Source organism: Hemibagrus wyckioides, linkage group LG22, assembly GCF_019097595.1.
Source record: "Hemibagrus wyckioides isolate EC202008001 linkage group LG22, SWU_Hwy_1.0, whole genome shotgun sequence".
Taxonomy (NCBI): Eukaryota; Metazoa; Chordata; class Actinopteri; order Siluriformes; family Bagridae; genus Hemibagrus; species Hemibagrus wyckioides.
The window spans coordinates 6,269,440-6,287,065 of NC_080731.1; the positions used below are offsets into that span (position 1 = coordinate 6,269,440).

Here is a 17,626-nt window from a genome sequence, read left to right on the forward strand (position 1 = left end):
CACTAGTAATCATTGTTATCATTGAATATTATACAAAAAGTTTTATTTTTGCCCCCAATTAAAAACAGTGAGCTCAGTCAACAATATTAATCTAGAACGATTGACAGTAGTGCAAAAGTTTTGAACTCTCTATTAACTGATCCTGTGGAAGCTCCGCCCACTTTCTCCTGACTCGCATTAGTAATATTTTCCGATCTAAAGGATGCAGCATTGCTTTCTGTCAAGGTAAATGGAGACCATTAATGTGGAATATGATCTATCAGTTTATGATGCATGGGACCCCTCACACCATGCATACAGTCTTCGTCCCTCTGGGAAGTGATAGAGACTGAAAACAAGGACTGCTAAACTCAGAGCAGCCACAAAGATCCTAAACAACCTTGATCTATACTGAAATGTACACTTCTCTACTACATTTCATCTAGTTCCTCTAATTTCCTATCAATTTCTATTTTGTGCAATATTCTTTAACCAACTGGACAATCACTGTCACTTCTGTCACAGGCCAGTGTGTAGTTTTATAAATAGTATTTGGTTTATTTTTTGTGTCCGGGGTTCAGTGAACTCAAGGTACTTCTACAGACTGCGATACTGCAATAAAGACGTCACTTACAATCTTTGCACCAAGGACAACCAGTGTCCTTATTTTTTTTACAGAGCTAACAATGAAGTAAAAAATATACTATGTGAGGTAAAATATATATGCTGCAACAGACAGGCATCCTGTCCTGGTTGAACTCTAAATTGTGTCCCCAGTCTTCATCTATAGGCTCCAGATACCTGTGACACTGTAGGATAAGCAGTGTAGTGGATGGATGGATGGAGGGATGGATAGAGGGATGAATGGAGTGATAGATGGATGGATGGGTAGATGGATAAATTACATATGTAGTAGAACTACAACTAAGTGTTGAGTTGAATACTTCACTGATAATTTGATTGTTCCTGATAAGTTCAGAAAGTAATTAGAAATGCTGGTTGCTGTCCTGTGCTGGCCAATTCATCTGTTTTTGCTTTACAGTGAAGACGTTTGGGTTAGTAGCAAAAACTAAAGAATACTTGTAGTGCTTTCAGAGGAGACTGTATGCACAGTATGGTTTCTGCTATAGGGTTAACAGTCCCTCTACAAGAAGTTAGCTTTGAGCAGTGGTGGCCCATCAGGGTCAGCAAGGTCTTCTCTGCTGGCCTAAACAGCAGTGATTTGAATCACTGACTTGCACTTTAATATATTTAATATAGTTTCCATGAATGTGTATTCAGTTATTTCCAATAGTCTATTCTCTACATTCCATAGCTGTTCTCTTGTTTGCGCTGCTTCCAGTAGTGTATATTTATGATAAGAGTATTTATCCAATTATGATTGATCAAGTGTTGCCAGGGTGAAAGAAATCTGCCTTAAGGCCTTCAGAATCAATAGTGCAGGCGCCCATAGCTTAAAATAAGTGGCAATGAAATTGTTACCTCAACCAATCAGATTTCGAGTTGGCATCACTGAGGCCATCTAGCAGGCATACGATTACGTCAGCTATTTCCTGTCCTTTGATTGGATAATTGGAGTAGTCAGAGGCAGCGAACTGTCCATATACAGTGTTTTTATATTTGCTACATCTCATTTCGGATGCTGCGTTCTCTGGAGATTGCAGTTTGCTGCATACGGCATCAAGAATGTCTTTTTTGAGTAGCAAAAAATAAAACTGACTATTCCTTGTGAGGTGTGAAATACTGTAGACTAATTTCTTTTTTACTTTTCTATTTAACGGTTGATTAGTATCTATTGCCGTGGCATTATAATGATGCTATAGAGGTGGATTAATTCAGGAAGGACACCAGTGAAGGCCAAGGTGTGAAATGCACTGGCTTTGAGTATGGGTTATATGTGTTTTATACCCCGCTGTGTAACTGTAATGTTCCTGTGTGTCATTATACCTGTACAGTCACGAAAAATACCTTCAGCACCGGTGGATGAAATGCAAGTTGTAATTTCTAACACAAATCACTCCGGATTACAGATTACAACATCAGCAAGCCTTTGATAAACAACTGTTACTTTATTACTGATCATTAGTCTGTACAGTAAATATAATTTAGGCTACAGACTATTCTGAACATGTGCCTTTGTACAGCCAGCGTAGTTGACTAGGTGCATGTGTACTGAGATTCTCAGCATCACCGGGAATATGTTTCAATCCGCTTGAAGGGAAAAAAAAAACAACTTATGATTGAGAAACAGCGAGAGCAACATCTGTGAGTGGAATTTGCAATATCACACCACAGAAGGTGGCGAATGTACAAGATTGTATCTCTGATATAAAAAGTAATCAAGAAAAGCCAAGCAACTTTTGATCCTGAATTTGAACCCCAGAGCAGATTACATGTGCAGGACCATGTTACCATGGTAACAGTTAGCTACAGTCAGAAAGCAGAAATCCAGAGTAACATAAAACTGAGATCAGAGTTTGCTGATTGACCAATAAACCCTGCTTGGTGTGACAAGTCCCTTTGTCTGCAATGTGGAAGATTCTTTTAATTCCAGAATAAGAATATGAATATCGCACTTTTTCTCTTATTTTCGCTACCATTTCAGGATGAAGTGCAATCTCGTATCGAGTCTCCACCTAATTTCAGACCCCCACCTCCGCCTGGACACGGAAGTCCGAAGATCCAGCTCAAACGCCCCACGTCTAAACTGTGCCAAACCAGCCTGCTCTTTACACCCCCCTGCAGGATGCACCAGGAAAATCACGCTCTTAACCACACCGACCCGCACATCCGCCCATCCTGCTCAGCTCACACTTCCCCATGCACTGTCCACCACAGCTCCTCCCCCTGTGTCTCCCATCGCTCTCCTCCTCCCTGCTCCCTCCATCGCTGCTCTCCATGTTCCCTGCACCGTTCCGGACCCTCAACTGCATCTCCAGGCAAAGACCTCGTCCAGTTTCTGATGAGCAAGCAGGTAGCCGTGTTGCCACCACATCCGGAATCTGCAGGCCGCTCGCGAGCTGCCACCCCGACCCCCAGTGGCTCTGCTCGTTCTTCTCCGTCCCTCTCGCCCTCGCTGCGTATACCTGCACCACCACCATGCAGCCCGGAAAAACCAGAGGTCACCATTTCAGCACCTGATATGAGCCCCAGCATGAGTCATCGCCTCAGACTCAACCCCGAGGAGGAGACCGCAGACGAGAAGTTGCGGATCCAACCACGAGGTCAGAAGAAAATCACACAAACATATTCATTTTTCCCATACTTACAGATTTTAAACTATACCTGGATTATTTTTCGGTGATGTCGGCCTCCCTATTATTATTATATATTTAATTGCTGAAATGAAAATTGTTCGTAATATTTTACAGTTGTATAAGAACCTTCATTGTGAACATATGTGATGAAAAAACAAAAGGGGCAATTTTTTGGCCTTTGGAGTCAAAATATCAGAAGACAGTGTGAATGTACTATAAAAAACATATGCGAGTACCTTTGGTGCATTGATTCATGGGTGTTTATGCATGTGTGACTGTATCCATTGACGTGTGGGTGTGTTATGTGTGCCTGCACTTTTATTTCTCTGAAGCTGTAGGTGTTTTAAGCGGTTTTGTAAGCTTTCATTGGAGGTACAGCTATAGTGTTATCTCTGTGTGCTAATGTGTGTGTGTGTTGTCAGGAGCTACACTATCCCAGCTCTCAGACAGTGGACAGACCCTGAGTGAGGACAGTGGCGTGGACATAGCAGAGGCAGGGGGAATGTGTAAGGACAGCAGTCCTCGTCCTAGTAAAGCTGGATCCCAGAATGCGTCAGGAGAGCCGCAGGGGGCAGAGAGAGCACCTAATCACCAGGTGAGGACCAGAGATATAAGTGATAGTGAAGACTGAAAAACGCTTTCCTACGCTGTACAGTATTTGATATATTATTAACATTTTACTTTATTTTTAATTAATGTATATATTTTGTAATTAATAATAATATTTTTATTATTATTATAAGGTTTGCAGATACCGCGATATACCGGGAAAATCCGCAAAAAAAAACTGTTATGTTCCAAATAAAAATCCGCGATATACCGGGACCACGATATGCCCTGCTTTAGTGGATAAATCTCACATGGATACTGTAGATTTGTATCTAACAACTGTTGATCTTATCATAAAAACATCCTGCCTGCATCCCAGGCCTCTTATTCACAATATACTGCATGCACACTTCATAGAGTTTAATGTTATAGAACACATTTAGGAGAACAATAACGATTTATAAGTTTATATATATATATATATATATATATATATATATATATATATATATATATATATATATATATATATATATATATATATATATATATATATATAAATAAATATAAATAGTAATCAACAGTGAAATAACTGTAAACTGTCCAGTACTCTAAATATATATTAGATACTATATTTATAATTATGTACTCTAAATATTATTCATTTGGTGTCAGCCAAAGGGGCATGAGTTTCCTTGTGTCTGATTCCTTCAAGATTTCTACCTCATATCATCTCAGAAATTGCAGCTTTGGGACAGTATCTGTTGTTGAATGTAGAAAAAGTGTCCAGTTTAACAGTGTTTCTTTGTCTGATAAGCTACTTAGCTAGCTAGGAATAAACACACACACACACACCTATCAGGCATAACATTATGAGCAGTGACAGGTGAAGTGAATAACACTGATGATCTCCTCATCATGGCACCTGTTAGTGGGTGGGATATATTGGGCAGCAAGTGAATATTTTGTCCTCAAAGTTGATGTGTTAGAAACAGGAAAAATGGACAAGGATTTGAGCGAGTTTGACAAGGGACAAATTGTGATGGCTAGACAATTGGATCAGAGCATCTCCAAAACTGCAGCTTGTGCAGTTTTCTTGTGGGGTGTTCCCGGTCTGCAGTGGTCAGTATCTATCAAAAGTGGTCCAAGGAAGGAACAGTGGTGAACCGGTGACAGGGTCATGGATGGCCAAGACTCATTGATGCACGTGGGGAGTGAAGGCTGGCCCGTGTGATCCGATCCAACAGACGAGCTACTGTTACTCAAATTGCCTAAGAATTTAATGCTGGTTCTGATAGAGAGGTGTCAGAAACCAGTCAGGGTGCCTGTGCTGACCCCTGTGCACCGCCGAAAGCGGCAACAATGGGCATGTGAGCATCAGAAGTGGACCACGGAGCAATGGCTGATCGTGTGTATATATATATATGTGTGTATATATATATATATATATATATATATATATATATATATATATATACACACACACATTCAAGACATTCCAGACCTGGAAATTGAGAAAAAGTTGCAGACTTTTATCAAATAAATCAAGACACCAAGGTTATAAATCTGTTAGTTTCAGACACTACATTATCTTCTGCACTAACCCAGTCTCATAATAATACATTAAATGAGATTTTATAATGGGAATTAAAGCCAAACAGAGATGGAAAATTTGATGATTAATGATTTCCATGTGTCAAAAGGTCTAGCAATTAGTACAGTGGAGAAAGAATCACTGTTCTCATAATTTCCAAAAACTTAAAAGTAATAGCTCTATCAAATGTCAAAGCTCCCATGGACACACTGTTGTGGTGTTTGAGGAAACTTTTATTATTTGTTCTAGTCTGTATTCATGTCTTTTTCCTCTGTCTGCTTGTTACAGTCGGTGCAGTCTCGGCCTACGTTGGTACGGGTGTCCAAGAGTACTAATACGCTTGGGATCGCTGTGGAAGGTGGCGCTAACACTAGACAGCCTCTTCCACGCATTGCGACTATACAGGTGTGTATCAGCATCACCGATGACATGGTCAAATAAACCTACATGTGAAAACTGTGAGTGGTGTCCAGACTAAATTGATTGTATATACAGCTGTAGAAAGGACATTATTTATAATCTCAGTCTCAGGTGTCACCCAGATGAGGATGCTTCCCATGTCTCAAGGTTTCTTTCTCAAGAAAACAGGTGCCTCTTGGGGGTACAAAATCCAGACCCAAATGCAGGAGTAGCATAACAAACCGGGGATTTTGCACTACAAAAATAACAAACAAACCATGAAAACAGGAGGCAAAGACAAGGACTCGGCAAAAATCAAACACAAGACAGCAGGTATATATAGGGAGGTTAAAGAAAGTGGCATAAGGAGTGGGTGTGCAGAGGTGGTAGGGTGGGGCAAAGACACCTGAGTACAGAACATAAACGAAAACACATGGCACAAGATACACACACTGCTGGAACGCCCCCAAATTTTCCGGCAGGGAATTGTCCAAGCATAACCTTGACACAGGGAGTTTTTCCTTACCACTGTTGCCTCAGGCTTGCTTGTTAGGATAAACATAAATATAATTTTAAAATTAATTATAATTCTGTTAACAAAGTGCTATACACATAAAATTTAATTGAATTGAATATTGCCATATCTAAGGGATTTTTTTTAACTATTAACTATTTATTTTAGTTTAATAATTTTTTTCACTTATTTTTTATTTATTTTTTTAAGCATGAATAATACGTGTTAAACGAAAGCCGAGACCATTTTTAACTCCCAAATTCTAAGACAGCAATAACGAGTCTGAAGCGTCTGTTTAACCAACCATCAGACGGCCGAACTCAGCCGGAACGGCGCTATTAGACATTAAGGTCCTCTTAAAAAGCAATTTTCTGGTGGACACTTAAGCTGCGGGTCAGTGGAACAGCATTGCTCGTATAACTGCCTGTTAGCCAATTAGTCATGCGATTAATAGCCTACAGATCATTTGTGCTACGGGATTTTAACTGCTTTAGTATTAACTTTACTTCTTTGACCTCTGAAGTAATAGTCTTCTGCCTGCAGTCTCTTTTTTTTCACTATTGGGGATATGGTGATGATGATTTGCATGATTTTGTATGAAATGGGTATTATTAGATATTAGATGGGAGGCTAAAATCTAATATCTATTTTTAGGGCAATTAGGGCAATTAATTATTTGGGCTGAGTAATGCATTATATCATAAGAGGCCAGGATGGGATCATAGGAATGATGTGGAGCAAACTATTCCATAAGCTTTTAAACAGATAACCTGTTAGCTGCTAAACTTTTAATTCCATAATGCTTTATTGACTTCGTGCCGTGTTTCCTGCTCATATAAAACATGGCAGAAAAGCAGTAACCCTTCAGTTTTATGTTTTACTTTGTTACTTTTTAATGATTAGTCTTGGACTTTCTTATGTGTTCTTAAACATATAGTGTCTCTTCCAAAGGCATTCAGAAAAGGATGAGGAAAAAGCAAGAGGGAGTAAATAATCCAGCGCCATCATGTTTTGCAAACCCACGACTGCCTTGATGACGTGTTGTGAATGTGTCAGTGAATCAAGCTGAAAAATATCAACCCAGATTGGTATACTGGGGGTGTTTCGCTCTGTGTAATTATCTGATACAAGCGTTACTAATAAGCTACAGTCTGGGCTAGACAGAAATCAGACCCAGCCTCACTTAGCACATAGCATGCTGTGTGTTTTGGAGGTGCGCCTGCACTTGGTTTTATATGTATTTTTTTAAAATATGAATAATTTAATAAAATAAGCCACCATTAGACTTTTGGTAACAGCAAATAATCTGCCAAAAGTGAAGCATTATACCGATGTCTTATTTTATCTTTGTAATACAGAGGTAATAGCTAGAGGGGGGTCTGTTATCATATTTATACCAGTTATCCCTGGTGGTAAAATATGAATTATTTTGAAATCAGGGACTGATTTGTTTGTTTGTTTGTGTGTGTGTGTGTGTGTGAGAGAGAGAGAGAGAGAGAGAGAGAGAGAGAGAGAGAAACAGAGAGAGGGGATGGTGGGTTGCAGATTTGAATTTTTTCTCTGTTGTAATTTGAAACATAGATAGTGTCCCTGAGTCAATAAATAAATTGGAAATGGACTATACATAAGGAATAAGAAAACATACACTGATCAGCCATAACATTATAACCACCTGCCTAATATTGAGTTGGTCTCCCTTTTGCTGCCAAAACAGCCCTGACCCGTCGAGGCATGGACTCCACTAGATCCCTGAAGGTGTGCTGTGGTATCTGGCACCAAGATGTTAGCAACAGATACAAGACTTAAAGGATACTTTTGATAGATACTGACCACTGCAGACCGGGAACACTCCACAAGAGCTGCAGTTTTGGAGATGCTCTGATCCAGTGGTCTAGCCATCACAATTTGGCCCTTCATCAAACTCGCTCAAATCCTTACGCTTGTCCATTTTTCCTTTTTCCTGCTTCTAACACATCAACATTGAGGACAAAATGTTCACTTGCTGCCTAATATATCCCACCCACTAACAGGTGCCATGATAAGATCATCAGTCTTATTCACTTCACCTCTCAGTGGTCATAATGTTATGCCTGTTGTATATCTCATATACCACAGCAATTAACCAATGGTAACAATTTTGATTAATTAAAAAAATGACAGTTTTTGTGGACATCCACAAGACAAGATGGTTTCTTAAATGCCATATCACTTGTATGAAAATTTAGATTTGAAGTGAGTATAAGGGCTTTACATAAAAAAATGTAGATGTATTTATTTGAAACTGCAAAAATGACAATAAAATAAAAATGGCAACGGTCCTTTACTTGGTGAACTGAATTATTCATGTTCTTAAAAGTTATTTGATTATTTCATGTACTTTTTTCATAAATATTTAATTGTAATAATTTTTATTTAAAACATTTTAAAACCATTTAACCATTTTCAAGATGGTTTTATTTGTATAGTTTTATAAATATTTTATTATTATTATTATTATTATTATTATTATTATTATTATTATTATTATTATTATTATTATTATTATTATTAACTAAGTTGAGTTGAAAGAAACCCTTTTATACCACTGTCTTCAACTTTAATGTGCCACATATAAAATAAATAAATAAAAAGATTAGCATTACAATTAATCTGTTCTTTGATTGCTGTGAGTTTCATCAGAGCCGAGTGTAGTGCTAAACCCAATCGACAAGCTCTCATGATGCCATTTTCCTGATTAGAACACAGCACAGAAATGTAATGCTGCTTGTTAGAGACTCTCATTCACCCACTTATGTCGCATGTCAAAATTGACCACGGCAACATTGTGGGAAATTTGTCTCGAACATATGCGAAACGTCTGGGGCCATGAAGTTAAAGGTACAGTAGGATTGTTCAAGCTTTGAAAGATTGTGGTGGTAGCAGTGAAACTCCTGCTGCTGGTGATGTACTTCATTAATAAAATGCAAATATTAGCTGAAGTAGAGAGTACTGCCTTCTCACAGCTCCAGGGTCCCTAGTTTGATCGTGAGCTTAAGATACCCCACATGGGGTGCAGCCACTTCAGTCTTTCAACTATTGTATGGCTGAAAACTGCTTTCCAGTGTGGGTCAGATCTGCTCACATTGATTAGTAGTCCAGCTGCCCAACACAATGTGTGTAATATCAGGTTTGCTCTGACCTACAAAACTCCCACTTGCAAACTTGCAAATGGGGGCTGTGGGTAGCTTCGTGGTTAAGGTGTTGGAAAGCTGTGAGTTCAAATCCCAGGTCCACCAAGCTGCCACTGCTGGACCGCTGAGCAAGCCCTTTACCTTCAATTGCTTAGTTGTATAAAATGAGGTAAAAATATAAGCCATTCTGGATAAGGGTTGGTGTTTTTGCACACATTTCAAACTGCCACCAATTGCTGCTATTACAGACGTGTATATGTTTACAAGACTTCTCTTATTTTTGCACGCTGTACTGTATAACATAATATACAACACGTACACTGCTCAGTGCTATTTTGTGTATTTGGTGTATCTGTCCTGTTGGGGTTTGTTTTGTATTGTCTTTTTGTCTTTGCACTAGGTTGCACATGATGCACTTTATGTAGTTAGGACAACTTGGTGCTTAGCATTTTGTTGTTTCATGTAGCACCATGGTCCTGGAGAAACGATGTTTCATCTCGCTATGTACTGCGTCAGGTATATATAGTTGAAATGACAATAAAAGCTTCTTGACTCCTGACTTGCTAAATGCCAGAAATGTAATGTAATGTAATGTAATGCAAAAGTTATTCTTTCCCTACTTAAATGTCAGATTGCAACTTATATACACATTTTACTTGACCGAAGAATGGACGAGAGACTACACAGGTCAACCAAAAACTAGTGGAATATCCCAAAATCATGAATTGCCCAATTTTTACTTCCCCCCCAAAATCAGTGGGTGCTACAAACCCACTATTACACTAGCCAAGGTCACTACAGAGCCAAGTGATTCCACCAGGGCCAACATGTCACAGATAAGTGTGAATGTAATGGAATCCAGTCAGTGAAACCTCCTGAAGGACTGTGCTCGAACAAGACTGGCCTTAAGTCTGGCAGGATTTAAAGGCCTAGACAAATACAAGCTGGCCAAAAGTATGTAGACACCTGACCATCCCAGTCATAGGTGCTTCTTGAAAGTCCCATTCCAGATTTAGCCTCCTTTACTGTTCTAATTATCTCCACTCTTCTGGGAAGGCTTTTTACTAGATTTTGGAGCAAGGCTTTGGGGATTTGTGTTCATTCAGCTACAAAAGCATTAGTGAGATCAAACACTGATGATGAGTAAGGAGGACTGGCAGGCAGTCAACATTTCAGTTCCACCTAAATGTGTTAGTGGGGTTGAGTCAGAGTCAGGGCTTCGTGCAAGACACACAAGTTCCATGTCTTAATGGATCTTGCTTTGTGTTCCAGAAACATTGTTTTGCTTGAACAGGTTGGGCCTCTTCATTCCAGGGAAGAGAAATCTGAAAGCTACAGCATATAAATACATCCTATATAATAATGTGCTGCAACAGTTTGGAGAAGTATCACATGATGGTCAGGCATCCACATGCCTTTGGCCATATAGTGTGACTAAATTGCTCCTAGGTGTGAATAGGTGTTATAAAGTCCTCTCGTTGGTGCTGATCACTTCTCATGTTTGTTTTCCATTTTTGGTCACCTACTCATTCCCAGCCACATATCAGCGCTCCACAATCATCTACAGGAGGAAGGTGAAGGCCAGCACATGCTTCTTCTGAGACACGTGAAGCTAGCCAAGCATATGCTGCGTCACAGAACCATGTAACACACTTGTAGGAAAGCTTGATCTGCCCTCTTCCTCATACGCAATCTTACATATGCCTAATAATTAGCTAGTGTCATTTTGATGGACAGAGGTGGGCTATGTTGTAGGTGGGCTACAATCATTCTCTCCTCTAATAATTTGTTGTGATTTCCTGCTACGAGCATCTTTGTTTCACTGACACGTCTTGACACCTTCTGGTGTCTGTCTTGTTGCAAAGTAGGGTGCATTTCTGAGCATTGCTACTTGTTTCCTGACCTATCTTGTATGACTTCCTGGATTCAACCCGTATTCAGGGGTAGTATTATCGATGATTATTGAATCACTCTGAAATAAACTACACGTTGTTTTTCTGCACTTGTGTTCTGCTGTACATGTGCCCTCAGGTTCAGGGTGCAGCACCCTAACATTTTGAGACAAGGCACACACTTGTTCTGTCGAAACCCTGGTGGATTAAATTGCTCATTTCGGGACAGTAGCTATGAAATGCTGATATCTGTCCGACCCTAGTGACTGCTCACAGGGTGTTCAGTGATAAGGTCACACTTGATTGAGCAGTGGAGGGCAAGGCTGTAAACTGCGTCCTTGTCTTCACGGTGAGAATGATTGCACTTTTACTGAGAAATTTTTATCAGCTTCTTCACTGTTTGTCAAAACTAATTGTTGACTTGAGGTTTAGTGAGATCATTGGCAATGCAACTGAGTCCACATTATCACAACAGAGTCGAAACTAAGTCTTCTTCGTTTACATAACCATTAAGGAATAAAACACACAAGTGGTAGTGTTATAGGAAAATAATGTGACAGGGTTGTGTAATGTGGCTCAGTGCAAAGTTATTATTCCTATATTAATTTCCAGCATAATATTTGGTTATGAAGAAGGACGTTGTATTTTTTCTGTTTATTGTTACATTTTATATTGTGGAACGGTTTTTCCTTGATTTTCTTGTTCTGACACTGGAGACTCCTTCCATAAATGATAAACTTCTCCTTTCGGAAACCCTCATATGGCTGATTAAACATTTTCCATGGTTAATTAAAAACACATTTTAAAGTTTGCTTATTAAATTTTGGGCCTTAGGTTATGTGGCTTGTCTACTATACAAAAGCTGTTACTACAGAAAACCATAATGACCATATTAGAGTGAAGGCAGTAATATAACAATAACCTTCTGACCAATCAGATTTGAGAACTCATTTTCATTCCAAAAAGCATCAGCTGACTTTAAATTCAAGAGCCGAGTGACAGATGTTACTTTTATAAGATAGTGCTCTGGCATTCTCATGGCTACCGTCTGTTAGAACATTATGGGATCTGACTTCAGAGCTCAGTGCAGTGCACTTCTGGTATTTCAGAGTGAACATAATGGTGATGATGTAACGTAGCCTGCCAGGAGAGGTCAATTAGAAAAATGAGCAGTTCAACATGTCTAGAAGTTTCGCAGTTTTTCTTGTACCTTGGCAGATCGGGAAGACACTGACGTGAAAATCTAATTCATTGCAGTGTGTCGGAAAAGGTCACAACACAGGCTTATCTCGCCGAAAGTCTGTCATTTGTTTGCTAAATCATCTTCAACTGGAAACAAAAATACAAATCTTATGACCGATCATGTCTGTTAGAGTAAGTCTTTATAAATGCTAATGCAGAGGTTGTGTCAGTGCTCATGAAGGGCTTTATGTAGATAGGTCGGTGAGCCACAATAATGACATCTCTGTATAATTAATATCATTTAATGATGACCTCAGTACATCAATTTCTCTGTATGACCTGATTATTGCTGATCCTCTATCTGTAGAGCGCAGCCGGTTCAGGTTAAAGGGTTTATGTTTGCTGGAATGGTTGTTGTAGATCGAAATCTTCCCAATTTCCTTATCGTCACTGTGAATCAAGACTTTGTCATGGTCAAGGAGGTTGTGTACTTTGTTGAACCTCAGGGTTACATCACTGGGAGCTTAATGTTCGGGAAATAGATATAAGATATAAAGTGACCCTAATGAATGGCATAGTCTCGGACAAGATGAGGGTTACCACAGCTAAGCCCTATAGAGCTAGGCCTTGGAGTGGAGTCCACAGATGAGCTTATTCGCCCTGCTTGTGAGCTCAACGCCTGTATGATGAAGGCTGGAGGTCAGGTGCAATGACAGGTGTTGGCATGTGATGGACAAAACACAGCTTCCCCTTTTGGTGACATTGGTGACAGTGAATTTATAGTCAAGTAAGACTGCATTATCAGACATTTTCCATCAGTACAAACAAATGAGATTTTCTCTCATTGTGTTGGGTTTCAGTGTGAGATGTGTGTTTTTTCCCTCTGTTGGATTAGTTTACATTTAGAATTTTAGTGGTTGAAGAAAATGCCTTTAAATTGTAGATGCTTATGACCAAGCACTTGGGGCTTGGAGAGAAGGAATGGGTTTAATATCAAAAATTACTTTGGACATTTGTGTGGAAAACACTGACCATTTTTCTTTTTTCTGGAACTTTTCTATTAGTCATCTGTCCCTTTTATGCTAGGTAAGAACAGAAACGCTATAAATGCAATCACAGCACAGATGAGTCAGGTGATATGAGACATTAACCACCACTGTGGAATGAGACATGACAAAGAAATTCAATGCTGAACATGGACACAACAAACCAGGAGCAAATTCAATTTTTGGCCTCTAGGAAAAACAGTTAAACACCATGGCTTTTCAATGCTGAACAAATGATCTAACAGAATAAGTGGCAACAATCTTCGTTTTCTGATTCTGTAGGACATTTGACGGGTTTCTGGCTGCAGTTTGGGGGTCTTCTACATTTTGTGCAGGAGTAAATAGTGCATTATGGGTCTAGCTCTCAGTCCTGCTCAGCTAATGAGTGCTGATGAAGCTGTCAGGACTGGCCAGTGTCCAACCATCTGTCCACATCTCTCTCTCTCTCTCTCTCTCTCTCTCTCTCTCTCTCTCCGTCTCTCTGTAGCAGATTGGAGCAGTTCGTCTGCTTTGACACAAGGCTGCCTAATGACTTCTCAATACAAAGTGCCACATCAGGCACACAGTTTTCTCCCCTCTTGTGCAAAATTTTGAAGAACTGTCCAGTCTGTCCTTTTCTTTAAAAAAAAAAAAAAAGAAAGAAAGAAAAGAAAACGTGCATGGTGTAGCTCATTTTCATTTCACTGTCCAGTTCAATAAAATTCAGGGTGTTAATTGTCATTTCAAACAGTGCATCCAGTTGTAATGCATATGTAAATATACGTTTTTAGAAATAAAAAAAATTTAATAGAATAAAATGTAAAACAAAATGTGAGTACTGTAAAATAACAAGAGAAATAAAATTTTAAAAAATATTTTGAATTTAACTAACAAACTAAATAAATAAATAAGATGAGATGGAAAATATATGATAGTAATAATAATAATTATAATAATAATAGACTTATAGATAGTAAAATATTTGTAAAATATATTTCAAATAATTTAGTTGAAATTTTCAAATATAAAATGGAACGCTTTAAAATAAATCTTAAAAAATGTCTATTAAAAATTCTTTTAAAAGTATTTAAAGTAATTTCTCCCTCTCTCTCTCTCTCTCTCTCTCTTAGAAAGGGGGCTCGGCTCATCTATGTGGGCAGTTGCGGGTAGGCCAGGTGATCCTGGAGGTTAACGGCATGTCTCTCAAAGGCATGGAGCATCGAGATGCTGCACGTGTCATTGCCGAGGCCTTTAAGACCAAAGAAAAGGACTACATTGACTTCCTGATCGCCGACTTTAATGTTGCTCTATAAAAGGTGACAGAAACATTACATAAAGAGAAGCAGACATTGCACCTTAATGAACTTGGACACAGGCGGACAGCAAGGACATATAAAGGAGGATTTGGCCAAGCTGGAGTCCCACATGTGAGAAATGTTCTTCATCTTACCCAATCACATTGCCTGCTTATTAACCAGACTTTATTCAGGGTCACAGAAATGAGGTCCTGCTTTGCTTTCATTCTGTATTTGTGTCCCACCAGGCATCCGGGATTTGTGCATGTTTATGAGGTAGGATATGATAATGAGACAAGTGCTGAGGTTTCAGGTTGATTATTAAAATCCATCTCGTGAAGCAGCAGGAAAATGAAAGCTCGAAATGACTTGTCTCTGCCCCATGCTCAAGGACATCCCAGCGCAGGCCAGAGATAGATGGAGAGAGCTAATGGATAGTGCTTAAAATCCACTTTGTCTGAGTATGAGCAATATGGGTGGCTGGTGGCTTGCCCTCATTTCGCTCTCTGTCCCATATTTTAAATAATGATGGGGAGTTTATAGCACTTTGGATGCTGCTGTCTGTTTGGCAAAACAAAGCTAGGCTTAAGAAAAGCTGAAGAAGACTGTTAGATCGAAAATCATTTCTCATGCAGCTCCAGCAACTAATCTGATGCCCAAATCACACATCATGACCTAATACTCAGAAGTGATTCATTTGTCCTGCTCTAGATACATAAAAGGAGCATTTTGTCAACATCATCAGACCTTTATCTTTCGACCATGCGGTAAGAATACATATGATGAGTTGCAGGTTATAAGAAATCCTGCCTGCACAGGGGGCGGAGCTTATTTCTGGTCCAGATATAGCTCTGAAATAAAGAACTTTCTAGATCTATTGCATACAAAACTGGGGAAACAGCATCAGAAGGGTGTGTGATGTGTGAAATAGTGCCAAAGATATTGATGCACAGTGATGCTACTAATCAACATATCTGGTCTTGATGATGAATGTTCCCAGGCTAGCCCTTGTGTCCAGTGAGGACTGTGTAGAGACAGGCTAGCCCACTGGGTACAGGATTTCCCCATTTATATTAACCAGAGTTTAATATTACTTCATCACAACTCATAGTGGTGAGTTTGAGTGATTCTCATCCTCAACAGAGAACAGTGTCCTAGTGCGTAGCAGCACTATGGCCAATATTTCTGAGTGCTGTGTGTTAATCTGGGAGATTATCTGGGAGGTGCACTATCAGGATATGTTTTCAAGCAACATAAGAAACCTTATTCCTATAAGAAACCATGTTCTGAGACTTAGTGGAGAACAATAAGGCTAGTATAGTTTGGCGAGCTGGTGAATGGGACATAATGGGGACATTTTATAGCCTTTGGTCATGAGGTAACAACTTCAGTAAGAAAACAAGCCAACTGCAAAACAGTAAAAAGCCCTGGCGGTGCTCTATTAGCTTGTATACATCTTCCATTTTAATTTCCAAATAATATTTTTGGCAGTGCATAGATATCAGGCAAACATATGGGCTGTTCATTCACCAGAAAAGAGTGATCATAAGAGAAAACATTTTTAGTGTGATTCTCCTCTTACCCTTATCTAGTCTGTGCTCTTGTTTATCTCTAACAATCATTGATTAGCCTCAAAGGCTTTGCCATGCTGCTCAGAATAATGACAAGATCTATTTTTAGAACGATTTGTGACGAGATGATTATTTAGAAGGATGTTTAGGATATAGATGTTTATATCAATATTTTTGACATCAGATATATAATTCTCTTAGAATAATGATATAATTTTGTTGATATAAATGCATGTCACATCCCCCAAATAGCCCTATATAAACATGCAGAACATTATTGAAGCTTTCCCTCTCTCTCTCTCTCTCTCTCTCTCTCTATCAGATTTAATGACCTTAATCATGTCTTTTGTATTTACAGGGTTGATATCATGGGTGTTATGATATCCTTATTCAATAGCTTTACCGGAACAATGTTCCTGGTTCATGGGTGTAATTAAAACATTATCTAATAGAGTAGAATTGTCTCATCAGGCACACTGTGCAATCTGTTAACTAGATGATCTCATGTTTCTTTTTTTTTTTTTTTTTTTGCAATGTTTGACTCAAACTTTGACTCAAGAAGGTGAGTAAATAGTTAATTCAGTGCACAGCGCTGTTTGTGGGATGTAGGTGATATTCTAACCGGTTTGGCTTTCAGAATATTAGGCTTTAGTTTCCGATCTGGCAACGCAGTAATAAGTGTGCAGTTAGATTCAATATTCTACCGTTGCTTGAAATGTTCATGAATTATGGCACTTTGCAAACATGAATTAAAGGATTTAATACCTAATCAACTGAGGTTTAGTGATCTACATTGGATTTATTATTATTATTATTATTATTATTATTATAAATCCACACACTTCACGTGGATGGACTCCAGATCCACCCTGACCCTGACCTGGATAAAGCACTTGCTCAGAATTAGTGAGTGAGTAAGAGTTGGATCCCAAATGTTTCTGTTCAGGTCTGGATTGTTTTTTGGCGCCCCCTTGTGTCTACATGTTGGTAAGAGCAAATACACAACACTTGTTTCACACACACACACACATATACACACACACACACAGAGAGAGAGAGAGAGAGAGAGAGAGATGTGGACAGATGGTTGGACACTGGCCAGTCCTGACCGCTTCATGGCTGTACCTCTCTTCTCTCATCAGCAGGACTGACAGACCCATAATGCACTATTTACTCCTGCACAAAATGTGAAAGACCCC

At 39.1% G+C, this 17,626-nt stretch overlaps 1 protein-coding gene across 4 annotated transcripts in view; it reads left to right on the forward strand.

Moving 5' to 3' along the window:
- whrnb (whirlin b) overlaps nucleotides 1-17,211 on the forward strand; it is an 87,647-nt gene extending 70,436 nt beyond the window's left edge. For 2 of the 4 annotated variants that reach the window (XM_058375567.1, XM_058375568.1), the window contains 4 exons: nucleotides 2,585-3,203; nucleotides 3,659-3,831; nucleotides 5,668-5,784; nucleotides 14,692-17,210. In XM_058375567.1, coding sequence (XP_058231550.1) covers nucleotides 2,585-3,203; nucleotides 3,659-3,831; nucleotides 5,668-5,784; nucleotides 14,692-14,874 — 1,092 coding nt within the window. In that variant the 3' untranslated portion in view covers nucleotides 14,875-17,210. Of the gene's footprint in view, nucleotides 1-2,584; nucleotides 3,204-3,658; nucleotides 3,832-5,667; nucleotides 5,785-7,243; nucleotides 7,489-14,691 lie in introns of those variants that run through there. The other 2 variants (XM_058375570.1, XM_058375569.1) reach the window with 2 other exon arrangements.
- Nucleotides 17,212-17,626: the final 415 nt, after the last annotated feature.